Here is a 27,828-nt window from a genome sequence, read left to right on the forward strand (position 1 = left end):
TCAAAACTTGAGACATGTGGCATTGTGTTGTGTGACAAAACTGCACATTTTAGAGTGGCCTTTAATTGTCCCCAGCACAAGGTGCACCTGTGTAATGATCATGCTGTTTAATCAGCTTCTTGATATGCCACACCTGTCAGGTGGATGGATTATCTGGGCAAAGGAGAAATGCTCACTAAAAGGGATGTCAAAATGTGCGCACAACATTTGAGAAAATATGCTTTTTGTGCATATGAAAGATTTCTGGGATCTTTTATTTCAGCTCATGAAACATGGGACCAACACTTTACATGTTGCGTTTATGTTTTAGTTCAGGACTGAATGGCATTTATGGTGAGTTTGGTCATTTACAAGAGAATGAAAAGGTTTTGATGCTTGTCTGCTCTGATGTCCTCTGTAGCTCAGCTGGTAGAGCACGGCGCTTGTAACGCCAAGGTAGTGGGTTCGATCCCCGGGACCACCCATACACAAAGATGTATGCACGCATGACTGTAAGTCGCTTTGGATAAAAGCGTCTGCTAAATGGCATATTAATTAATTAAGTATTTAATTAATTAATTAAAATGCAGCATGTGTACACGCTGTGTCTGGAGTCGGTAGGGCAACGGGCCTGACTGAGAGAAGATGGGGGAGGAGCAGACTGGCCCGAGAACAGAGGAGAGAAAATGCAAGGAAATTAAAAATGTTGGCAGCTGTACAGAGAACTCATCCAAAGGGCTTTGACCTCTCAAATACGGCAGAAAGCTTACACAATAAGATGCACCGTCACCTTATTAATTCAGAAACGTACTAAGATAACGTGACCCCTAAGTTTAACTTGCTAGTTAACGCAGAATTCCTCATTTTTATAATATAATATGCCATTTAGCAGACGCTTTTATCCAAAGTGACTTACAGTCATGCGTGCGTACATTATAAAAAAAAAAAATGGTGTATGGGTGGTCCTGGGGATCGAACCCGTTACAAGCGCCGTGCTCTACCAGCTGAGCTACAGAGGACCACTTTTTCACGAAAGGAACAAATATAAAACGTGTAAGAAATCTCTAAATGCAGATCTAAAATGGTTCTTATTGTCATTTCTGCATCAGACTATTTTTGTGCTTCAATTGCACTTTGCACTGATGAGATTCAGGAACTGGCAGACAGCGCTCTGACTGATGAGATTCAGGAACTGGCAGACAGCGCTCTGACTGATGAGATTCAGGAACTGGCAGACAGCGCTCTGACTGATGAGATTCAGGAACTGGCAGACAGCGCTCTGACTGATGAGATTCAGGAACTGGCAGACAGCGCTCTGACTGATGAGATTCAGGAACTGGCAGACAGCGCTCTGACTGATGAGATTCAGGAACTGGCAGACAGCGCTCTGACTGATGAGATTCAGGAACTGGCAGACAGCGCTCTGACTGATGAGATTCAGGAACTGGCAGACAGCGCTCTGACTGATGAGATTCAGGAACTGGCAGACAGCGCTCTGACTGATGAGATTCAGGAACTGGCAGACAGCGCTCTGACTGATGAGATTCAGGAACTGGCAGACAGCGCTCTGACTGATGAGATTCAGGAACTGGCAGACAGGGCTCTGACTGATGAGATTCAGGAACTGGCAGACAGCGCTCTGACTGATGAGATTCAGGAACTGGCAGACAGCGCTCTGACTGATGAGATTCAGGAACTGGCAGACAGCGCTCTGACTGATGAGATTCAGGAACTGGCAGACAGCGCTCTGACTGATGAGATTCAGGAACTGGCAGACAGCGCTCTGACTGATGAGATTCAGGAACTGGCAGACAGCGCTCTGACTGATGAGATTCAGGAACTGGCAGACAGCGCTCTGACTGATGAGATTCAGGAACTGGCAGACAGCGCTCTGACTGATGAGATTCAGGAACTGGCAGACAGCGCTCTGACTGATGAGATTCAGGAACTGGCAGACAGCGCTCTGACTGATGAGATTCAGGAACTGGCAGACAGCGCTCTGACTGATGAGATTCAGGAACTGGCAGACAGCGCTCTGACTGATGAGATTCAGGAACTGGCAGACAGCGCTCTGACTGATGAGATTCAGGAACTGGCAGACAGCGCTCTGACTGATGAGATTCAGGAACTGGCAGACAGCGCTCTGACTGATGTGGAGGTTTTTTCTCAGGTACTTTTCTCAGTGTAGACAGTCTACTTTTCTCCATAAAATTCAAGATTTACTTGAAACAAAACATTGGAACTGTAGCTGGCTACATTATTTATATGATAAACATTAAATGCCTAACCCTTTCCTAGGGCTGAACAGAAACAAATCATTAACCTAACCTCTAACATGCTGACAAGACCGTCGCACGCATCCACACCAGACGCGATCAGGACACGCAGGTTGAAATATCAAAGCGAACTCTGAACCTACTATATTAATTTGGGGACAGGTCGAAACACATTAAACATTCATGAACATTTAGCTAGTTAGCTTGCTGTTGCTAGCTAATTGGTCCTGGGATATACAGTGCCTTCGGAACGTATTCAGACCCCTTGCCTTTTTCCACATTTTGTTATGTTACAGCCTTATTCTAAAATGGATTAAATACAAATGTTTCCTCAGCACTGTACACACAATACCCCATAATAACAAAGCAAAAAAAGTTTTGACATTTTTGCAAACAGAAATACCTCAATTTCGAGTCTCATAGCAAAGGGTCTGAATACTTATACAAATGTAATATCGGTTATTCATTTTTTTATAAATTTGCAAATTTCGAAAAATGTCTTTTTGCTTTGTCATTATGGGGTAGTGTGTGTAGATTGATGAGGAACATTTAAAATGTAATCCATACTACTAAAAACCAATGAGGAGCGAGTCAAGCGTCACAAATACAACCGAGTTCTATTTCAGCGCCTGGCTACGCAGACGCTCGTTGACGCGCTCGAGCAGATCAGATAAAATGATTGAATACACATCATTAACCCTAGCATCTAACCCCTAACCCTTTCATAGAGCTGAACAGAAACACATCATTAACCCTAACCCCTAACCCCTAACCCTTTCATAGAGCTGAACAGAAACACATCATTAACCCTAGCATCTAACCCCTAACCCTTTCATAGAGCTGAACAGAAACACATCATTAACCCTAGCATCTAACCCCTAACCCTTTCATAGAGCTGAACAGAAACACATCATTAACCCTAGCATCTAACACCTAACCCTTTCATAGGGCTGAACAGAAACACATCATTAACCCTAACCCCTAACCCTTTCATAGAGCTGAACAGAAACACATCATTAACCCTAACCTCTAACCCTTTCATAGGGCTGAACAGAAACACATCATTAACCCTAACCTCTAACCCTTTCATAGGGCTGAACAGAAACACATCATTAACCCTAACCCCTAACCCTTTCATAGAGCTGAACAGAAACACATCATTAACCCTAGCATCTAACACCTAACCCTTTCATAGGGCTGAACAGAAACACATCATTAACCCTAACCCCTAACCCTTTCATAGAGCTGAACAGAAACACATCATTAACCCTAACCTCTAACCCTTTCATAGAGCTGAACAGAAACACATCATTAACCCTAGCCTCTAACCCCTAACCCTTTCATAGAGCTGAACAGAAACACATCATTAACCCTAACCTCTAACTCCTAACCCTTTCATAGAGCTGAACAGAAACACATCATTAACCCTAACCTCTAACCCTTTCATAGGGCTGAACAGAAACACATCATTAACCCTAACCTCTAACCCTTTCATAGAGCTGAACAGAAACACATCATTAACCCTAGCCTCTAACCCCTAACCCTTTCATAGAGCTGAACAGAAACACATCATTAACCCTAACCTCTAACCCTTTCATAGGGCTGAACAGAAACACATCATTAACCCTAACCTCTAACCCCTAACCCTTTCATAGAGCTGAACAGAAACACATCATTAACCCTAGCATCTAACACCTAACCCTTTCATAGGGCTGAACAGAAACACATCATTAACCCTAACCCCTAACCCTTTCATAGAGCTGAACAGAAACACATCATTACCCCTAACCTCTAACCCTTTCATAGGGCTGAACAGAAACACATCATTAACCCTAACCTCTAACCTCTAACCCTTTCATAGAGCTGAACAGAAACACATCATTAACCCTAACCTCTAACCCCTAACCCTTTCATAGGGCTGAACAGAAACACATCATTAACCCTAACCCCTAACCCTTTCATAGAGCTGAACAGAAACACATCATTAACCCTAGCATCTAACCCCTAACCCTTTCATAGGGCTGAACAGAAACACATCATTAACCCTAACCTCTAACCCCTAACCCTTTCATAGAGCTGAACAGAAACACATCATTAACCCTAACCTCTAACCCCTTCATAGAGCTGAACAGAAACACATCATTAACCCTAACCTCTAACCCTTTCATAGAGCTGAACAGAAACACATAATTAACCCTAACCTCTAACCTCTAACCCCTTTCATAGGGCTGAACAGAAACACATCATTACCCCTAACCTCTAACCCTTTCATAGGGCTGAACAGAAACACATCATTAACCCTAACCTCTAACCTCTAACCCTTTCATAGAGCTGAACAGAAACACGGCATTCAGGGTCCCCCCAGGAGTTTTAAACAAGGTGGTGCTGATAAGTCAGTCGAGGGGGAGGTGCTTTGAACACCTGTAACTGCCATTTCCTGCAATCTAAAAACTTGAATTAAGTGATTAAGTGCAAATTAATTAATTTTGTAAATATCATTAATACTGGTTGTATTTTTTACATAGTGGTGCAGTCAAGTCCACACCTTTCCTCCCGGCCGGCTCGGCCCACCCTCCTGCAACATGGCTGAGTGACTCATTGCGAGCTTACAGAACTGGGCTGCGGGCAGCTGAGAGAAAATGGAGGAAAACCAAACTTCCAGAGAACCTGTCATCTTTTCACTCCCTCCTCTCTACATTCTCTTCCTCTGTATCCGCTGCTAAAGCCACTTTCTACCACTCTAAATTTCAAGCTTCTGCCTCTAACCCTAGGAAACTCTTTTCCACCATCTCCTCCCTCCTTAATCCTCCACCCCCTCCCTCTCTGCAGACAACTTTGTTAACCACTTTAAAAAGAAGGTTGATGACATCTGCTCCTCATTCACTCAGCCTATTGAGTCCACTGGTCCCACTCACACAGAACTACCCTACGCCTTGACCTCTTTCTCCCCTCTCTCTCCAGATGACATCCTGCGACTAGTGAGTTCTGCCCGCTCGACCCCATCCCCTCCTCCAGACCATCTCTGGAGACCTTCTCCCATTCCAGAAGCCATGGATTACAGGAAACATCCGCACTGAGCTAAAGGGTAGAGCTGCCGCTTTCAAGGAACGGGACTCTAACCCGGACGCTTATAAGAAATCCCGCTATGACCTCCGACGAACCATCAAACAGGCAAAGAGTCAATACAGGTCTAAGAAGTGGTTTAGCTCGTCTGGTAGGCTTGTGTCACTGGGCAGCTCGCGGCTGTGCTTCCCTTTGTAGTCTGTTTCCCTGCATTAAAGTCCCCGGCCACTAGGAGCGCTGCATCTGGATGAGCGTTTTCCTGTTGATTAATGGCCTTGTACAACTCATTCAGAGCAATCTTAATGCCGGCATTGGTTTGTGGTGGTAAATAGACAGCTATGAAAAATATAGATGAAAGGAAACTTAAATCCGTTCTCCCATTCCTCACCCCTGACCACTGGCTGCGTCCCCTCTGACTTCAAATTGCCCCAGTCGCTCCCATCCTCAAGAAACAAACACTCGTCTCCTCTGACGTCAAAAACTATAGACCTGTATCCCTTCTTTTCTTTCCTGAGTGGCGCAGTGGTCTAAGGCACTGCATCGCAGTGCTAACTGTGCCACTAGAGATCCTGGTTCTCAACACTTTTTTTGTTGTTGTTTTATTCTTACTTTTTTTTGTTTAAAATAAATGCACTGTTGGTTAAGGGCTGTAAGTAAGCATTTCACTGTAATGTCTGCACCTGTTGTATTCGGCGCATGTGACCAATACAATTTGATTTGATTTGATTTGATATGTGGTTGTCCCACCTAGCTACAGTGAGGGAAAAAAGTATTTGATCTCCTTCTGATTTTGTACGTTTGCCCACTGACAAAGAAATGATCAGTCTATAATTTTAATGGAAGGTTTATTTGAACAGTGAGAGACAGAATAACAAAAAAATCCAGAAAAACGCATGTCAAAAATGTTATAAATTGATTTGCATTTTAAATGAGGGAAATAAGTATTTGACCCCCTCTTAATCAGAAAGATTTCTGTCTCCAAGGTGTCTTTCACACAGGTAACGAGCTGAGATTAGGAGCACACTCTTTAAGGGAGTGCTCCTAATCTCATCTTGTTACCTGTATAAAAGACACCTGTCCACAGAAGCAATCAATCAGATTCCAAACTCTCCACCATGGCCAAGACCAAAGAGCTCTCCAAGGATGTCAGGGACAAGATTGTAGACCTACACAAGGCTGGAATGGGTTACAAGACCATCGCCAAGCAGCTTGGTGAGAAGGTGACAACAGTTGGTGCGATTATTCGCAAATGGAAGAAACACAAAAGAACTGTCAATCTCCCTCGGCCTGGGGCTCCATGCAAGATCTCACCTCATGGAGTTGCAATGATCATGAGAACGGTGAGGAATCAGCCCAGAACTACACGGGAGGATCTTGTCAATGATCTCAAGGCAGCTGGGACCATAGACACCAAGAAAACAATTGATAACACACTACGCTGCTCAAAAAAGCACATATACAGGACCGTCTGAAGTTTGCCAATGAACATCTGAATGATTCAGAGGATAACTGGGTGTTGTGGTGAGATGAGACCAAAATCGAGCTCTTTGGCATCAACTCAACTCGCTGTGTTTGGACGAGGAGGAATGCTGCCTATGACCCCAAGAACACCATCCCCACCGTCAAACATGGAGGTGGAAACATTATGCTTTGGGGGTGTTTTTCTGCTAAGGGGACAGGACAACTTCACCGCATCAAAGGGACGATGGACGGCGCCATGTACCGTCAAATCTTGGGTGAGAACTTCCTTCCCTCAGCCAGGGCATTGAAAATGGGTCGTGGATGGGTATTCCAGCATGGCCAAGGCAACAAAGGAGTGGCTCAAGAAGAAGCACATTAAGGTCCTGGAGTGGCCTAGCCAGTAGTTGCCAAACGTCAGCCTCGAAACCTTAATGACTTGGAGAAGATCTGCAAAGAGGAGTGGGACAAAATCCCTCCTGAGATGTGTGCAAACCTGGTGGCCAACTACAAGAAACGTCTGACCTCTGATTGCCAACAAGGGTTTTGCCACCGAGTACTAAGTCATGTTTTGCAGAGGGGTCAAATACTTATTTCCCTCATTAAAATGCAAATCAATTTATAACATTTTTGACATGCGTTTTTCTGGATTATTTTGTTGTTATTCTGTCTCTCACTGTTCAAATAAACCTACCATTAAAATTATAGACTGATCATGTCTTTGTCAGTGTTCAAACGTACAAAATCAGCAGGGGATCAAATACTTTTTTCCCTCACTGTATCTGAAGATGAATGCACTGACTAAGTCACCCTGTGATATGTGGTTGTCCCACCTAGCTAACTAAGTCGCTCTGGATAAGAGCGTCGGCTAAATGACTAAAATGTAAATCCCCAATCACGCTTGTAGACGACATTGGCTACGTGTCAGTTTGTCACTTTCAGGAAGTTGGAGTAATACCATGATCAATTACTGAAGACATTGGCTCTAATCCAGGTTGTGCCTTTATCTTTCGAGACAATTAACAACTAAGGAAGAATATTTCACTTCTCTCATTGACTTCTCAAACCCCAAACTCCAGCCAGGTATACTTCGCAAGCATTCCCGGAAGTATTGCGATGTTGGGCATCTGGGTTTAGAAACTCAGGGAGGGGCCTTCCGAGTGGCACAGTGGTCAAAGGCAATTAACTGTGAGATCCTGGTTCGAGTCCAGGCTTGACCGGGAGACCCATTGGGCGGCGCACAATTGGCCAAGCGCCGTCCAGGGTAGGGGAGGGTTTTGCCGGCAGTGCACGCTGACTCAGTCGCCAGGTGTACAGTGTTTCCTCCGGCACATTGGTGCGGCTGGCTTCCGGGTTAAGTGGGCATTGTGTCAAGAAGCAGTGCGGCTCGGTTGTGTTGTGTTTCGGAGGACGCACTACTTTCGACCTTCGCCTCTCCCGTGTCCGTACGGGAGTTGCAGCGATGGGACAAGACTGTAACTACCAATTGGATACCCTGAAATTGGGTAGAAGAAAGGGGGTAAAATACTAAAAAAAAGAGACTCAGGGAGGGCCACTACTGTGGATATTGTAAACAGGACAGTTCTAATCATTCATTGGGTTAAATGAAAACAGATGTGGACTCACCAGGCAGGCTTTGACTGACCAGCCTCTCTCAGCTTCTGGAGAAAGGAGGATGTGGCTTTCCTTTCCTGTGTTGCCTCCTTCTCTGGTGGTTGGGCCAGACTCCTCTTCTCTGGTGCTGGTTGTTCTTTGGGTTCCACTTTCTCTGTGCTGCAGAGGGACAGTGTCAACTTCATGGAGAATTAACACAATTAACACAATAGGGATGTGTCAAATTCTTAACATTTAAACTGCCATTTTTGTCCAGTTTCCTTTAGAACAATAAGAACAAGTGATACAATTCCAGATGAAATCCCAATGCAGAATATGGTCCTATTACGTACCACAGTCCTAGACACAGTAGGCTACCGGTAGTCTGTCACTTCATATTATGAGACAAAAACACACTAACTAGCAATGATTCATGAGAAAAATAGTTTGAGAGCTTGCGCTTTGTACTTGCAGACTAATCATTGTACAATTTCTCCACCAAGGCCATCATGGTTTTTCAACATGGCATCTGGTAGTCTGGTTCTGGATATGCCATCAGGGTATTGAAGTCAACATCCTCTGCCATTGACAATGGCTGCATTACAACTGCAGTCATTTCTGGAATCAGCGCTGTGATTTTCTCACTCCCTTATCACACTTCAATAGTGTGAAGCAGTCTAGGGCCTGTGCTGCCGCCAGCAACGGTTTGTTCACCCTTTCAGATGGTGAAGCATTGCATCTGTACTACCATTACCGTACCTCAATTCCACCTCGCAAAGTTTGCATTTCACCACCTACTCATTTAACTCCTCAAAGTGTTGCTATACATACAGGACTTCCTCAGTGTTGCTATACATACAGGACTTCCTCAGTGTTGCTATACATACAGGACTTCCTCAGTGTTGCTATACATACAGGACTTCCTCAGTGTTGCCATACAGGACTTCACTACTATCGCTTGCCTTTGATGGTTGATGGTGTGCGGAGCTCTTTATATCTGTGGCAAATCATTTGAAAGATGCATATCACCCTCACACCATAACACCTCCTCCTCCATGCATTACGTGGAAAATACACATGCGGAGATCATCCATTCACTCGCACCGCGTCTCACAAAGACACAGCGGTTGGAACCAAAAATCTCAAATTTGGACTCCAGACCAAAGTACACATTTCCACCATTGCTTTGCTGTTGACGATGTCTGTGATTTTATTTAGAATTCAAGGCACACTTAACCAGCATAGCTACCACAGCATTCTGCAGCGATACGCCATCCCATCTGGTTTGGGCTTAGTGGGACTATCATTTGTTTTTCTACAGGACAATGACCCAACACACCTCCAGGTTGTGTAAGGGCTATTTGACCAAGGAGGAGAGTGATGGAGTGCTGCATCAGATTACCTGGCCTTTCCATCCCCCGACCTCAAACAAATTGAGATGGTTTGGGATGAGTTGGGCCGCAGAGTGAAGGAAAAGCAGCCAACAAGTGCTCAGCATATGTGGGAACTCTTTCAAGACTGTTGGAAAAGCATTCCAGGTGAAACTGGTTGAGATAATGCCAGGGGTGTGCAAAGCTGTCATCAAGGCAAAGGGTGGATATTTGAAGAATCTCAAATATAAAATATATTTTGATTTGATTCACACTTTTTTGGTTACTACATGATTCCATGTTATTTCATAGTGTTGATGTCTTCACTATTATTCTACAATGTAGAAAATAGTAAAAATAAAAGACAAACCCTTGAATGAGTAGGTGTTCTAAAACCTTTGACTGGTAGTGTATATATTACCTAAATTACCTCGACACACCTGTACCCCCATACATTGACTCGGTACCGGTACCCCCTGTATATAGCCTGTATATTGACTCGGTACCGGTACCCCCTGTATATAGCCTGTATATTGACTCGGTACCGGTACCCCCTGTATATTGACTCGGTACCGGTACCCCCTGTATATTGACTCGGTACCGGTACCCCCTGTATATTGACTCGGTACCGGTACCCCCTGTATATTGACTCGGTACCGGTACCCCCTGTATATTGACTCGGTACCGGTACCCCCTGTATATTGACTCGGTACCGGTACCCCCTGTATATTGACTCGGTACCGGTACCCCCTGTATATTGACTCGGTACCGGTACCCCCTGTATATTGACTCGGTACCGGTACCCCCGGTACCGGTACCCCCCCTTCCTCAGTGTTGCTATACATACAGGACTTCCTCAGTGTTGCTATACATACAGGACTTCCTCAGTGTTGCTATACATACAGGACTTCCTCAGTGTTGCTATACATACAGGACTTCCTCAGTGTTGCTATACATACAGGACTTCCTCAGTGTTGCCATACAGGACTTCACTACTATCGCTTGCCTTTGATGGTTGATGGTGTGCGGAGCTCTTTATATCTGTGGCAAATCATTTGAAAGATGCATATCACCCTCACACCATAACACCTCCTCCTCCATGCATTACGTGGAAAATACACATGCAGAGATCATCCATTCACTCGCACCGCGTCTCACAAAGACACAGCGGTTGGAACCAAAAATCTCAAATTTGGACTCCAGACCAAAGTACACATTTCCACCATTGCTTTGCTGTTGACGATGTCTGTGATTTTATTTAGAATTCAAGGCACACTTAACCAGCATAGCTACCACAGCATTCTGCAGCGATACGCCATCCCATCTGGTTTGGGCTTAGTGGGACTATCATTTGTTTTTCTACAGGACAATGACCCAACACACCTCCAGGTTGTGTAAGGGCTATTTGACCAAGGAGGAGAGTGATGGAGTGCTGCATCAGATTACCTGGCCTTTCCATCCCCCGACCTCAAACAAATTGAGATGGTTTGGGATGAGTTGGGCCGCAGAGTGAAGGAAAAGCAGCCAACAAGTGCTCAGCATATGTGGGAACTCTTTCAAGACTGTTGGAAAAGCATTCCAGGTGAAACTGGTTGAGATAATGCCAGGGGTGTGCAAAGCTGTCATCAAGGCAAAGGGTGGATATTTGAAGAATCTCAAATATAAAATATATTTTGATTTGATTCACACTTTTTTGGTTACTACATGATTCCATGTTATTTCATAGTGTTGATGTCTTCACTATTATTCTACAATGTAGAAAATAGTAAAAATAAAAGACAAACCCTTGAATGAGTAGGTGTTCTAAAACCTTTGACTGGTAGTGTATATATTACCTAAATTACCTCGACACACCTGTACCCCCATACATTGACTCGGTACCGGTACCCCCTGTATATAGCCTGTATATTGACTCGGTACCGGTACCCCCTGTATATAGCCTGTATATTGACTCGGTACCGGTACCCCCTGTATATAGCCTGTATATTGACTCGGTACCGGTACCCCCTGTATATAGCCTGTATATTGACTCGGTACCGGTACCCCCTGTATATAGCCTGTATATTGACTCGGTACCGGTACCCCCTGTATATAGCCTGTATATTGACTCGGTACCGGTACCCCCTGTATATAGCCTGTATATTGACTCGGTACCGGTACCCCCTGTATATAGCCTGTATATTGACTCGGTACCGGTACCCCCTGTATATAGCCTGTATATTGACTCGGTACCGGTACCCCCTGTATATAGCCTGTATATTGACTCGGTACCGGTACCCCCTGTATATTGACTCGGTACCGGTACCCCCTGTATATAGCCTGTATATAGCCTGTATATTGACCCGGTACCCCCTGTATATAGCCTGTATATTGACCCGGTACCCCCTGTATATAGCCTGTATATTGACCCGGTACCCCCTGTATATAGCCTGTATATTGACCCGGTACCCCCTGTATATAGCCTGTATATTGACTCGGTACCCCCTGTATATAGCCTGTATATTGACTCGGTACCCCCTGTATATAGCCTGTATATTGACTCGGTACCCCCTGTATATAGCCTGTATATTGACTCGGTACCCCCTGTATATAGCCTGTATATTGACTCGGTACCCCCTGTATATAGCCTGTATATTGACTCGGTACCCCCTGTATATAGCCTGTATATTGACTCGGTACCCCCTGTATATAGCCTGTATATTGACTCGGTACCCCCTGTATATAGCCTGTATATTGACTCGGTACCCCCTGTATATAGCCTGTATATTGACTCGGTACCCCCTGTATATAGCCTGTATATTGACTCGGTACCCCCTGTATATAGCCTGTATATTGACTCGGTACCCCCTGTATATAGCCTGTATATTGACTCGGTACCCCCTGTATATAGCCTGTATATTGACTCGGTACCCCCTGTATATAGCCTGTATATTGACTCGGTACCCCCTGTATATAGCCTGTATATTGACTCGGTACCCCCTGTATATAGCCTGTATATTGACTCGGTACCCCCTGTATATAGCCTGTATATTGACTCGGTACCCCCTGTATATAGCCTGTATATTGACTCGGTACCCCCTGTATATAGCCTGTATATTGACTCGGTACCCCCTGTATATAGCCTGTATATTGACTCGGTACCCCCTGTATATAGCCTGTATATTGACTCGGTACCCCCTGTATATAGCCTGTATATTGACTCGGTACCCCCTGTATATAGCCTGTATATTGACTCGGTACCCCCTGTATATAGCCTGTATATTGACTCGGTACCCCCTGTATATAGCCTGTATATTGACTCGGTACCCCCTGTATATAGCCTGTATATTGACTCGGTACCCCCTGTATATAGCCTGTATATTGACTCGGTACCCCCTGTATATAGCCTGTATATTGACTCGGTACCCCCTGTATATAGCCTGTATATTGACTCGGTACCCCCTGTATATAGCCTGTATATTGACTCGGTACCCCCTGTATATAGCCTGTATATTGACTCGGTACCCCCTGTATATAGCCTGTATATTGACTCGGTACCCCCTGTATATAGCCTGTATATTGACTCGGTACCCCCTGTATATAGCCTGTATATTGACTCGGTACCCCCTGTATATAGCCTGTATATTGACTCGGTACCCCCTGTATATAGCCTGTATATTGACTCGGTACCCCCTGTATATAGCCTGTATATTGACTCGGTACCCCCTGTATATAGCCTGTATATTGACTCGGTACCGGTACCCCCTGTATATAGCCTGTATATTGACTCGGTACCGGTACCCCCTGTATATAGCCTGTATATTGACTCGGTACCGGTACCCCCTGTATATAGCCTGTATATTGACTCGGTACCGGTACCCCCTGTATATAGCCTCGTTATTGTTATTTTATTGTTGCTCTTTTATATTTTACTTTTTAGTTTATTTTTCTTAACTGCATAGTTGGTTAAGGGCTTGTCAGTAAGCATTTTACTGTTAGTCTACACCTGTTATATTCGGCGCAGGTGACAAATAAAATGTGATTTTATTTCTATTTTTCTTTCAAAGCATTTAGAAATGTTTATCCCAATGTCACACATTGGCCCCATTTATTTATAGAAAGACCCTTAAACGAAATTGGGATCATTAACGTTAAGAAAAAATCCCTACCCGAAATAAAACCTGTTCTCACAAAATTAAAATCACAGTACAGTTATCACTCAACTACCACTAATAGGGTTAGGGTTAGCCTGACCACTAATAGGTCATCATCGGAAATCTAAAAATTTAACAAATACCTGCTGTAACGTTAGTAGGAGATATACATATTCATAATTGTTATATACAGTACAGTTAAATTAGATCTTTAAGCTAAACCAGCTTTTTTTAAATTCATTTTCTTTATTTTATTTTTTTCATTCCACGATGACATGGCTCTATACATAACTGAGTATCCTCTGGTGGCAGAGCATTCCAGGATGACATGGCTCTATACATAACTGAGTATCCTCTGGTGGCAGAGCATTCCACGATGACATGGCTCTATACATAACTGAGTATCCTCTGGTGGCAGAGCATTCCACGATGACATGGCTCTATACATAACTGAGTATCCTCTGGTGGCAGAGCATTCCAGGATGACATGGCTCTATACATAACTGAGTATCCTCTGGTGGCAGAGCATTCCACGATGACATGGCTCTATACATAACTGAGTATCCTCTGGTGGCAGAGCATTCCACGATGACATGGCTCTATACATAACTGAGTATCCTCTGGTGGCAGAGCATTCCACGATGACATGACTATACATAACTGAGTATCCTCTGGTGGCAGAGCATTCCACGATGACATGACTCTATACATAACTGAGTATCCTCTGGTGGCAGAGCATTCCACGATGACATGGCTCTATACATAACTGAGTATCCTCTGGTGGCAGAGCATTCCACGATGACATGACTCTATACATAACTGAGCAACACATGAAATCTGTTTTTGGTTTGGGTACAGTGAAGAAACCCATAGCGCATGTCTGGTTGAAGAGTCTGGTGGGGTGTGTCTGTCTGGTTGAAGAGTCTGGTGGGGTGTGTCTGTCTGGTTGAAGAGTCTGGTGGGGTGTGTCTGTCTGGTTGAAGAGTCTGGTGGGGTGTGTCTGTCTGGTTGAAGAGTCTGGTGGGGTGTGTCTGTCTGGTTGAAGAGTCTGGTGGGGTGTGTGTCTGGTTGAAGAGTCTGGTGGGGTGTGTGTCTGGTTGAAGAGTCTGGTGGGGTGTGTCTGTCTGGTTGAAGAGTCTGGTGGGGTGTGTCTGTCTGGTTGAAGAGTCTGGTGGGGTGTGTCTGTCTGGTTGAAGAGTCTGGTGGGGTGTGTCTGTCTTGTTGAAGAGTCTGGTGGGGTGTGTCTGTCTTGTTGAAGAGTCTGGTGGGGTGTGTCTGTCTGGTTGAAGAGTCTGGTGGGGTGTGTCTGTCTGGTTGAAGAGTCTGGTGGGGTGTGTCTGTCTGGTTGAAGAGTCTGGTGGGGTGTGTCTGTCTGGTTGAAGAGTCTGGTGGGGTGTGTCTGTCTGGTTGAAGAGTCTGGTGGTGTGTGTCTGTCTGGTTGAAGAGTCTGGTGGTGTGTGTCTGTCTGGTTGAAGTGTATGCAAATAGATTATACATGTGGTTAGGCATTTTCAACACACAAATGTTTCTTGACTAGAAGAGAAGTAGTACATTTCTCCTAAACCTTCCCAAGTTCTCTCACGTCACCCCGCTCCTCCGCACACTCCACTGGCTTCCAGTTGAAGCTCGCATCTGCTACAAGACCATGGTGCTTGCCTACGGAGCTGTGAGGGGAACGGCACCTCCATACCTCCAGGCTCTGATCAGTCCCTACACCCAAACGAGGGCATTGCGTTCATCCACCTCTGGCCTGCTGGCTCCCCTACCTCTGCTGAAGCACAGTTCCCGCTCAGCCCAGTCAAAACTGTTCGCTGCTCTGGCACCCCAATGGTGGAACAAGCTCCCTCACAACGCCAGGACAGCGGAGTCACTCACCACCTTCCGGAGACATTTGAAACCCCACCTCTTTAAGGAACACCTGGGATAGGATAAAGTAATCCTTCTACCCCCAAAAAAAAAAACACATTGTAAAGTGGTTATCCCACTGGCTATAGGGTGCTAATGCACCAATTTGTAAGTCGCTCTGGATAAGAGCGTCTGCTAAATGACGTAAATGTAAAGACTATCATGCATGTTGTTGGTGTTAGTTCTGTGTGTAGTTAAGGGCAAGGTGTGCTGCTTTGTTTGGAGCCACAATGTAACATGGATGGACAGTTTAAATTTAGACTAAGCTTTTTCATTGAATTTTCTCACAAGTGTTTGAATAATAACGTCAGTTTGGACATCCGGATATTCGATTAACCGATTAGATTATTAGTCCATCCCTAAATGGGTAATTCCACCAAGTCTAACACATGCCCTTATGACTCCAATTGCATTTCTGTCATTCCACTTACCTACAGCATCTGCCGTCGTCCGGGGGAAATGACAAAGGAGAAAAATCTTTCCAGCTCTCCTTGCAGACAGGCCATGCGTAGCCAATGTGATTTATAATATATGTATTTTTATCATCATATTTCTACCTGCAGGCCAATGTTTTTATTTGTTGGCTGTATGTAGGTTGGTTTTATGGCAATAGAAGGTAATTTTAGAATTTAATCATTTTCATTTAGATATAATTTTGATTAACCACATTACATTGATTTTGAGACATTAAGACTTTATTATAAATTAAATTGTTCCAACGACAATTTGCATATGAAAATCAGAAATGGCACGCAGATCAGTAGAACTGGTACGATAACTTGGCACTCCAAATGGAAAAGGTTGCCGACCGCTTCAGGAGCATAATGGCAGAATATGCTAAGGCCAGCAGCAGCAGGCAGAGGGAGGGCGGTAACAGGTTCATTTATTCTGGTTCGGCTATATTGATCTCTGGCTCCCTCTTTAATAATTTGTGTGTCTTCATTTTTAATCACGGCGCTTAAAGCATCAGACAAGTTCAGTAGCCAACATTTGGTTAATTTAATCAAACATAGGGTGTGTCTATATATGGAAAAATATACATTTTAATATTTTGACCAATCGATTGGTCGAAAGAACAGACAACTCTCGGTCGACCAAGATTTCTTTTTTGTCAGGGACAGCCCTAGAAATTAGATCACCTGGCGCATGCTGCACAACAGTGAGTGACTCAAGGCTCCGGTCTCTTGTTGTGCGCTTGTAAACAAACACAACTTGAGACGTGACAGGGCACTACCGTAAACTACATAATAATGTGACAAGTGAAATGAAGAACGCACTGTTCTTTATCATCTAACGTATTGCACAACTTGACTGCAGGTATTTACTTAAAAAGTAGCTACAAATATTCAATTTTATATCTAAGAAATAGTTAACGGTATTGAAAAACCATCCTGTGGCTTCTTCCAAATACCCCGGTATAGGGTATATACGGTATACCGCCCAAGCCTAGTGTGTACAGCCCAGTACATCACTGGGGTTGAGCTCCCTGCCATCCAGGACCTCTATACCAGGCATTGTCAAAAGAAGGCCCTAAAAATTGTCAAAGACACCAGCCACCCAAGTCATAGACTGTTCTCTCTGCTACCGCAGTCAAAGCGATAGCGATGCACTAAGTCTGGAACCAACAGGATCCTGAAAAGCTTCTACCCCAAGCCATAAGACTGCTAAATAATTAACCAAATAGCTACCCCCTTTTGCACTAAGTATTTTGTCTCATCACATACACTGCTGCTACTGTTTAATATCTGTCATTTTATTCCTAGTTATATGTACATATCATCTCAAATACCTCGTACCCCTGTAACATGGACTGGGTACTGGTACCGTGTATATAGTCATCGTTACTCATTGTGGATTATTTTTCTAGCATTCTCTCTGCATGGTTGGGAAGGGCCCGTAAGTAACCTGTTGTTTACGAAGCATGTGACAAATAATAACATTTGATTTGAGCGTACTGAAGGTCGGTTGATAATGCTTCCCTGTAGATATTTGGTCTCAGATTACCACAGACATAGGAACAAAAATCAGTGGACAACAGGTAAAGTAAATTGAAAGTATGTTTGTTTAACATTCTGACTTGTAATGGGACTTTCTGGACTGCTGAGCCTACATGTCAGAAACGAGAGTAAGGATCTCACGCTCAGATTCTAAAAGAGGCTAGCTAGGCCTATGTGAAGCTAGCCAAAATAAGGATTAGCCACAATAGTGGAATTTGCGGTTCACCTTCAAAATAAAAGTCCCCTTTGAAAGTGATACAAATAGTGTTATCATGCCATATTTGGACTAAATGATACAAAACAAGGTTGGAATGTTATATAATTTCAACACAAAACAATAATTAGTTAATTTGACAAAAATCTGTTGAAATGGGGGGGGGGCATAATTATATTTCACTGTACTGCAGGTGTACTGCCTTTCCTACAGATTGTAGATCAGGGGTGTCAAATGTCCGGCCCGCGAGATGATTTCGAAAAAAAATATTTATAATAAATAATAATTTGTAAAGTATAAAAATGCGCTGCAATTTTTCAATAAAATAAGCTGCTGTTCCAATTGCATCCACTGGATGGCGCAATAGCAATTGTGTTAAGCAAGCAAACTGTTTATACCGGGGCAGAGCAAGTAGGTCAAGCACTTGCAGCAAATGAGCTACTTTGTTTTGCCCGCAATATTTATTACGGCTTCTACTTTTAACATTATGTGCTTTGGCACCCTCATTGCCCCAATATGTCTCTGTCAAAAAAGAGAGAAGTGGACACAGAGTGCAGAGTGTTCCAAGAAAAATTGTCATCCTATTTATTCACGGAATTGAATGGGAAAGCTGTATGTTTGGTGTGTTCAGAGCATGTTGCAGTGCTGAAAGAATATAACCTTCGTCGCCACTATGTGAGTCTTCATGCCGACAAATATGACAACTTTCAAGGACAGCGGAGATGAGAGAAGGTGAATGAACTGTTGGCGGGTCTGAAGAAACAGCAGTCTGTGTTTACTCACAGCCGAGACATCAGTGACGCTGCAGTGAAAGCTAGCTACCTCATTGCTAATGAAATCGCAGTGGCTTCAAAACCATTTAGTGAGGGTGAATTTGTAAAAACATGCATGATGAAGGCAGCGGAGATTGTGTGCCCTGAAAAGCGGCAGGCTTTTGCAAATATCAGCCTGACAAGAAACACAGTTGCAGACAGGATTTCCGATCTTTCAGTGGATTTGGACAGCCAGTTGAAGCAAAAAGTAAAGTCATTTATTGCGTTTTCGGTTGCAATTGATGAAAGCACGGACATTACAGATGTTGCACAACTGTTGACCGTCACGAGGAGTTCGTGGAGTTGGTGCCGATGACAGATACAACAACAGCAGCTGATATTTTTACCGCACTCGTCGGCGCGCTGGACAGGGTCGGAGTGGACTGGTCCCACGCTGTCAGCCTGGCTACAGATGGTGCGCCCTCAATGATCGGGAAAAAAAGCAGGCGTTGTGACAAAGTTCCGAGAGAAAGTGCAATCTGCAAATGGAGGACGTGATTTTTTGACTTTTCACTGTATTTTGCACCAGGAGGCTTTGTGTTGCAAGTCATTAAAGATGGATAACGTCATGAAGGTGGTCATCCAAACTGTTAATTTCATCCGATCCAGAAGCCTGAATCACCGTCAGTTTGACAGCCTTCTCAGAGAGAAAGACCACATCTATGGCCTGCCATTCCACACTGAGGTAAGATGGTTAAGCCGTTGTGGGGTGCTGTGCTGAGGCGTTTCTTTGATTTACGAGAAGAAATTGAACAGTTCATGGAAGAAAAGGGCAAACCAGTGTTAGAATTTCATTCCGCAGAATGGATGCCGGACCTTGCATTTATGGTGGATGTTACAGAGCACCTGAATAACTTGAACAAACAGCTGCAAGGGCGCAACAAAGTTGTCACGCAGTATTATGACAGCATGATTTTATTTTATTTTTATATTTAACCTATTCTTGACTCTGTGGTTCTTGCACTTGTTTGGGGAACAGGATTTCATTATTTTTATCTACATTTCTGCCTGAGAAATGACACCCTGATATAGTTCTGTCATCTGTGAAACAGTTCTGTTAATCACTGAGGCATTGTTTGTTCTTTTTCTTTAGAATTTTCAAATAAACTTGACGTGTTTTATGATTAATAGTGATGTTGTACTTGTACTATTTTGGACACACTGTCCTCAGGCTCCAGCTTTATGTTGTATGTTGATGGTATTAAAACAAAGAAAACAATCTGAAGTTGTTGTTTTTAAGTTATATATATACTATGATTTTTCCGGTCCGGCCCACTTGGGAATAGATTTTCCTCCATGTGGCCCCTGAGCTAAAATGAGTTTGACACCCCTGTTGTAGATCCATGAAATGGGGTATCAATCTACTCAGTGACACCCACAGAACACAACTGGACCATTTCATTGATCCACAATCCATAGGTAAGGCTGTACTCCTTAAGGCACGACAGGGACTGAAGAGAGACACAGAAATGATTTGAGATGTGGTTTGGATACGACTGTGATATGTGTTTGGGATACGACTATGATATGTGGTTGTCTCTTAAGATGAAGGCACTAGCTGTGGGTCTCTCTGGATGGGAGCGTTTGTTGAATGGATCAATTGTAAATGTAGTGTTACAGTATGAAGTGCAATCAGAGAGTATACAGACCCCTTTCCTTTTTCCACATTGTTACGTTTATTATAAAATGTATTAAATAAATACAAATCCTCATCAATCTACAAACAACACCCCATAATGACAAAGCAAAAACAGCAAATTTATAAAAGAACACCAATTTATAATTTACTTAAGTATTCAGACCCTTTACTCAGTACTTTGTTGAAGCACATTTGGCAGCGATTACAGCCTCAAGTCTTCTTGGGTATGACGCTACAAGCTTGGCATACCTGTATTTGGGGAGTTTCTCCCATTCTTCTCTGCAGATCCTTTCAAGCTCTGTCAGGTCTCCAGAGATGTTCGATCGGGTTCAAGTCCAGGCTCTGGCTGGGCCACTCAAGGACATTCAGAGACTTGTTCCGAAGCCACTCCTGCATTGTCTTGGCTGTGTGCTTGGGGTCGTTGTCCTGTTGGAAGGTGAACCTTCTCCCCAGTCTGAGGTCCTGAGCGCTCTGGAGCAGGTTTTCATCAAGGATCTCTCTGCACTTTGCTCCGTTCATATTTCCCTCAATCCTGAATAGTCTCCCAGTCCTTGCAGCAGAAAAACATCCCCACCGCATGATGCTGCCACCACCTTGCTTCACCGTAGAGATGGTGCCAGTTTTTCTCCAGACGTGACACTTCGCATTCAGGCCAAAGAATTGAATCGTGGTTTCATCAGACCAGAGAATCTTGTTTCTCATGGACAGAGTCCTTTAGGTGCCTTTTGGCAAACTCCAAGCGGGCTGTCATGTGCCTTTTACAGAAGAGTGGCTTCCGTCTGGCCACTACCATAAAGGCCTGATTATTGGAGTGCTGCAAAGATGGTTGCCCTTCTGGAAGGTTCTCCCATCTCCACAGAGGAACTCTAGAGCTCTGTCAGAGTGACCATCGGGTTCTTGGTCACCTCCCTGACCAAGGCCCTTCTCCCCCGATTGTTCAGTTTGGCCGGGCGGCCAGCTCTAGGAAGAGTCTTGGTGTTTTAAAACTTCTTCCATTTAAGAATGATTGAGGCCACTGTGTTCGTAGGGACCTTCAATGCTGCAGAAATGTATTGTTACCCTTCCCCAGATCTGTGCCTAGAAACAATCCCGTCTCTGAGCTCTATGGACAATTCCTTCGACCTCATGGCTTGGTTTTTGCTCTGACATGCACTGTCAACTGTGGGACCTTATATAGACAGGTCTGTGCCTTTCCAGATCACGTCCAATCAATTGAATATACCACAGGTGGACTCCAATCAAGTTGAAGAAACATCTCAAGGATGATCAATGGTAACAGGATGCACCTGAGCTAAATTTCAAGTCTCATAGCAAAGGGTCTGAATACTTATGTAAATAATGTATTTCTGTTTTTTTATTTGTAATACATTTGCAAAAATTTATAAAAACCTGTTTTCGCTTTCTCATTATGGGGTATTGTGTGTAGATGGATGACTAAAACATTTAATACATTTTAGAATAAGGGTGTAACGTAAGAACATTTGGAACCCAGGAAGAGTAGCCGCTGCCTTGACAACAGCTAATTGGGGATCCTAATAAATACTAAAAATGTACTTGTCAATATGCACAATAAGCTGACAGGGAGGTGATTTCCCACAGTCAAAGCCCGGAAATAAGAGCGACGACACTGATAGTTGTGTGTCACTGAGTAGACTGATACCTAAGGATTGTTGATCCATGAAATGGGGTAAGACTGTATAGTGCAATATAAATGTAGACGTCAGTATGCCCCCAATGCAATTCTTAAGTCTAATGCATCCAGTGCAATTTCAACTGATTTATTTATTTTTGTCAAATTAACAAAATGTTATATTTTTGTTGAATTTATATAACATTCCAACCTTGTCAAGCATTATCTAGTCCACTATTTGTATACATTTGCATCACATTCAATTAAATTCCACTATTGTGGCTCATCCTTATTGTGGCCAACTTCACATAGGTGCTAGATAGATACCTAACTCCATTATAAACTGGGTGGTTTGAGCCCTGAATGCTGATTGCCTGAAAACCGTGATATCAGACCGTATAACATGGGTACAGCCAAAACAGATTTGTACTGCTCTAATTACGTTGGTAAACAGTTTATAATAGCAATAAGGCACCTCTGGGGTTTGTGGTATTTGGCCAATATACCACGGCTAAGGGCTGTGTCCAGGCACTACGGTCTGAGGTTAACACAGGTTTAGGAGATTTTATACGTTTTATTCTATGCGAACATTAGCTGTATTAATTACGAAGCCATCGTGATTTTAATGATTACATAAATTCAATGTAACTCACAAAAAGTGACGTCAGCTGATGAAGATTATCTCATAGAACCAAACGTATTATATCTCCTAAACTTGTGTTTAACACAGACCTGATTTTCGGCGTTAATCCAAAAACGCATTTATTTTCCTCATAGGCTTTGTCCAACGAACGAACCATGGCAGAGTTAGTGCCTACAAAAGTTCGCCATTACTATTTATCACTATACCAAGTTCCCTAGAAGAGGTTTCTTACCTCACTTTACGGAGCTTCTTCTGAGGTCTCGCCTGTGAAAAAGATAGATTGACATTTTGCATGAGTGATTGTCAGCTGGGATAGCTAACAAGTTAGCTAACTAAAGTCAGTCAGGTAGCTAACGTTAGCTAGTTTTTCACTGCATACGGTACATTATTATGTAACGTTTGTTTGCTAGCAAAACGTAGCTTCTTCGTTCCTTAGCTAGCTAGTTAGTTACAACGAAAATACATAGTTACCAGATGTGGGTATTTGGAGTCCATTTCTGTCCGTGTACACTCAGCTATCGGAGAAAATAAATAAATATATATATAGCTAATGTTCACAAGGCCGCTAACGTTAGCAAAACAAAGACCTTGACATAACATATTTTTTCCCGCGCATCTTTAGTAGATGGAACCCTCCAATGGGCCCTTTTCACGTGACGTCAGACAACTTCCGTTCTGCCGCGATGCAGGTTATGTTTACATCCGGTGTCGCTTAGGAACGCTTAGCTAGTAGCACATCATTATGGAGTTCACCCAGTCCCTTTCACATCTGCCACCAATACGACTTAACGACGTAGAACGACTTGCTGACAAGTGGTCCCTTACTTCAAGATCGAAGCTTGATAAAGGCTACAAGTTCTTCGTTGAAGGTTACCTGTTTGATTATGAAGGTACGTGTTTATCTTTATTTAGCTTAAATTAGCCCTATGCTAGCGAAGGTTATGAGCTGACGAGTTTCTGTTTTGCAGCCTCTTTTTAATATTACTGCTGTTTGTATCGACCGTAAGATAAGAGTCAGTAATGTATTAATGGCTAATGCTGCGCCCTTTCTCCCAATCACTGTATTGAAACAGTCTCAAGTGTAGTTAACGGTGAGGTGACAGTGAGAGGGCGATGTTACAGGTCCATGAAGAAAAATGAGGAGGCTCATCGGCTTCAGGTTTCTCAGATAAACAGTTCTCTAACATTATGATAAGATAGGGTAAGATAGATAAGTTTTCTTTTTGTTGTGTTTTGCTGCGGTTGCAGATTTAATAAGAATGATTCCACAAAGTTCCACTGTGGATCAGTTTGTTTCTCAGTCTGAGCTCTGATTTTGTATCATTAAACTTAATACACAACGAAATTCTTACAAACCGATGTGGGTTGTTGACGGCAATAAAGACTGGGAAAGATTCTGTGATAACTCAAAATGTTCAAATTTTCGATAAGTGTTGGCACTACTTGTCAAAGGTTTCAGAACAGCCAATTTTTCTTAATTAAAAAAAGAAATTGGGTTTTGAAAATTGTGTACAGTAGTTTATAATGAAACGCAGAAAAAATGTTTTGTAAGTACAGCACTAATTGTTATGTCTCTATGAACAGGTTACACTAGACTCTGCAGAGGTTCCTGTGGTACTCAATCACATGTCATGTTCCTGCTCTGCTGGGAAAGCACTATGTAATCACATAGTAGCACTTCTTTTTCAAAGTGCTCACTATGTTACCATGGGCTTTAAGACAGTGCCATTGCCTCTGTCATGCACCAGCGCACTGCAGACCTGGCACCGGCCTAGGACACAGGTCAGATATTATTTGTTACACTGATGCAGAACTTTGCAGTTTGTATTGACTTTTGACAATGTATTGTTCATCATTATTATATCACAGGGAATTGTACCAGAGGCCACCAATGATATGGCGGTGTGTAAACCAGCGGCTAAGAAAAAAACAAGTGTCAGAGCTGGAGTGAAGTGCACACTGTACCGAGCCTATGATGGTGAGTCTGAATGAGCCCCCGCCTGTACTAGAGCACAAAGACTTTAGTGCATTTCTAAAATAATACAAACATAAAAGTGATTATTATTTGTTACTTTTTATATAGACTTTCAGTGGATATTTTTTTATTTGTATTAGAAGCATGTACGAGACTGGATGAGTGTGGTTGTCTTTTTTAGTGAAAAAGATAAGGTGGCATTTAATGAAATCTAAACTTGACATATCTCACTTTCATGCCAGGGCCTATTCCGGATCCTCACGTCATGGCCAGTGCTGAGAAACTGAAAGACATCCGTCCACAACCAGGGATTTGCAAATTGCTGCACGGGCTTGAGGGCCTTAATTTGGTGGACTCTAAATTTGGCCCTGTGCCATTTGGGTCTGTGCTTTCTTACCAGTGCCCTCTAGAATTAAGTAGAGATATTATTAAACACCCTGGTGCCAGTGAGTTTCCTCAGTTGCCTATTGAAGGTTACAACTTTAAATTTCCCATTGATTTTGAGCCCAACTACATACAACAATGTCATTTGGACAGCCTGATTGTGTCAGAGGAGATGTCTGCTGCTATTGAAGCAGAAACAAGAATGCAGTCAGAATGCCAGCTGTGGAGCCAGGTACGCAAACCCCGACTGACAGCCAGCAGATTCCGTGAAATATGCCATGTTCGTGGGGAGTTGTCTGCCAAGGCTTTGGCAACCCGCATTCTGAGAGGAACTCCTCAGACAGCTGCTATGAGAAGAGGGTTGGATCTGGAACCTGAGATACTGAGGCAATATTCTGATTTTTGTGATGTCTCTCTGAAACAATGCGGGGTCATCATCCACCCTGATTCACCTCACCTTGCAGCCAGCCCGGATGCTAAAGTCTTCTGCCCAACAGAAGCACCACCATTTGGTCTTGCTGAGGTTAAGAGTTGCGATGTTGAAAATGTTACCCAAGTTAAACACCTGATCACAGTTAAAGGCCAGGCCTGCCTTAAGAAGAGCCACAAATACTACTATCAGGTTCAAGGCCAACTCGCCTTAAGCGGACTTCAGTGGTGTGACTTCATTACAGATACCCGCACTGACTTCACAGTTGAGAGAATCTTTAGGGATGAGGAGATTATCCACTCAATGCGACAGAAGATTGATCATTTCTATTATAACATCTACATGGATGTCTTCTTAAGTTATAAAACATAAGGCAGAATTTTGTGTAAATAGTGTTAAGGTAAATGTGGAAGGTGAACCTTTGACATTTTTTTCTTTAACTGCAAATTAACTTGTCATATACTGTATATCTCCTATGTACTGAAACACACATTTTGAAAAGGATTGTGATGTAAATGTCGACATGTTTTTCTTTAACTGCAAATGAACTTAATTGTGTTATATACTGTATATCTATGTATTGAAATACAAATTTTGAAAAGGATTGCGATGTTGTAAATGCTCTTACCAAAATCAAAAAGGATTGGAAGCAAACATATATTTAATAGTTCCATCAGTGCCATGACACATAAGCACATAACATGGTTAATAGTTGGATATTTTTACAATATATCACATTAGGTTCATTAATAGCTATGAAAAAGTTATTACCCTTAACAAAAACATACAGTATAACATTAGATCAATTAAATTACCAACAAAGTTAATTCATATTTACATTTTTTTGTACATACAATACAGTAATATAAAAGTACTTCTATTTACAGCCCATCTAGCTTACCCTGATAGTTCGACATGAGGCAGCAGATGGCCCACAGCTGATTCACTGAACCCACTGTGGAAAGAGGAACAAGCCCATCCCAGATATGGTACTCCTTCACCCTCCGTATGGCCCTCTCGACTAAAATCCTCAGCCGGGCGATGGCCTGGGTCTTAAGAGTGTCCTCCCTGCTGAGCTGAGGAGATTTTTTCAGTGGAGGGATGACGAGTGTTGCCCCCACTTCTGACAACATCCTCTCGATCAGGAAACCCTTGTCCGCCATTAATTCATCTCCGGGCTGAAGTAAATGCAAGATCTGACATTTCCGTGTTATTTCCATGTCGGAGATGGAGCCTGTGTAGAGCTTTGATACAAATGTGATAACACCACATGGAGCTACACCAATCAGCCCTTTAAAGGTGGTGTGATTTTTGTAGCTCGAAAAGGTTTCTGACTGTAGTGAGAGGGAGGATGGTGTTTCACAGCGGATCTCGGTGCAGTCTACTATAACTCTCACCTGAGGGCAGTAGAGCTTGAACTTATCAGGCATTGTGGCCTGCACCTGCTCTCTTGTCATCCACACCGGCAGTGAGCCAAGAACCTGGTAAAGGTAGCTAGTCCATGTTAAAATGATGCGGCTAACTGTGGACAGGCTGACCTCAAAGATGGTAGACAAGGTTTTCTCCTGAAGCCCAGCTGCAACACGACACAGAAACATAAATAGTTCATCAATAAGTGGAAGTTTTCGGTGAGGGCTAGGTGTCACATGTGCCGTTTGCTGTGCCTTAGACCAGTATACAAGCCGTGAAGCAGAGGGATAAACAGAATCCCAAAACACAGTGAAGACCTCCTTTGAGCTGAATCGTGTGTAGTAGCGATAGTCCTCATCTGTGACACAAAAATTAAAAAGGAGTGGATGCTGCTTCTTAACTGTCAGGTGCTGGATCTCAATTTCTAGGGACAACACTTGCAGCTCCAACTCTCGAATTCTTTGAGTAGCACTGTCCAGTTTACCTTAAGGGGAAGAAAAAGCATACATGTTGGTAGGTTAGTTATTACTCATCTATCCCATCCCATTTTCAATAAATAAAACTGAAGAAGCTTCTAAGATGGATGAGGTTTAAAACGCCAAGTCTTTTCACAGAGAGACCAGTTACTCCAAATCGTAGTATAAAATAGTATTTTTACTTAACTGCCATATACTTTTACTTTTTTTGCCAAACAGATACATGGTTACTCTTATTTGTAATACTAACCAGGAGAAGGACGGCAGGCATAGTCGTGATCGTTTGTCACTGCAGGCAAAGCACCCTCTGTGCTGTCAGGCATCTCATGATCAGAATCATCCAGGACAGCAACACCAAGACGCTTTCTTGCTCGCTGGTAAACTGACTCCCGAGCTTGTGAGCCGCCTCCTATATGTGTGAAATGAACCATATGCTTGTCA

At 43.2% G+C, this 27,828-nt stretch overlaps 3 protein-coding genes across 3 annotated transcripts in view; 1 reads left to right on the forward strand and 2 right to left on the reverse strand.

The window, feature by feature from the left end:
* LOC311119778 (uncharacterized protein) overlaps positions 1-23,294 on the reverse strand; it is a gene marked incomplete at its 3' end in the record, with an annotated part of 47,298 nt that extends 24,004 nt beyond the window's left edge. The window contains exons 1-3 of the mRNA XM_084194433.1: positions 23,184-23,294; positions 22,945-22,976; positions 8,403-8,549 (exon numbers count right to left, since the gene is read on the reverse strand). Coding sequence (XP_084050559.1) covers positions 8,403-8,549; positions 22,945-22,976; positions 23,184-23,207 — 203 coding nt within the window. The 5' untranslated portion in view covers positions 23,208-23,294. The remainder of the gene's footprint in view (positions 1-8,402; positions 8,550-22,944; positions 22,977-23,183) is intronic.
* Positions 23,295-24,364: 1,070 nt separating this feature from the next.
* LOC311119786 (uncharacterized protein) lies at positions 24,365-26,105 on the forward strand. Its single transcript, XM_084194441.1, has 2 exons — positions 24,365-24,690; positions 24,930-26,105. Exons 1-2 carry the CDS (start codon positions 24,609-24,611, stop codon positions 25,871-25,873), a joined length of 1,026 nt encoding a protein of 341 aa, XP_084050567.1. The 5' UTR covers positions 24,365-24,608; the 3' UTR covers positions 25,874-26,105.
* A 31-nt stretch (positions 26,106-26,136) lies between these two features.
* On the reverse strand, positions 26,137-27,791 carry LOC311119785 (uncharacterized protein). Its single transcript, XM_084194440.1, has 2 exons — positions 27,638-27,791; positions 26,137-27,395 (listed from the first exon to the last, which is right to left on the reverse strand). Exons 1-2 carry the CDS (start codon positions 27,708-27,710, stop codon positions 26,383-26,385), a joined length of 1,086 nt encoding a protein of 361 aa, XP_084050566.1. The 5' UTR covers positions 27,711-27,791; the 3' UTR covers positions 26,137-26,382.
* Positions 27,792-27,828: the final 37 nt, after the last annotated feature.

This window comes from Coregonus lavaretus (genome assembly GCF_964263955.1).
Source record: "Coregonus lavaretus genome assembly, contig: HAP1_SCAFFOLD_991, whole genome shotgun sequence".
Classification (NCBI taxonomy): domain Eukaryota; kingdom Metazoa; phylum Chordata; class Actinopteri; order Salmoniformes; family Salmonidae; genus Coregonus; species Coregonus lavaretus.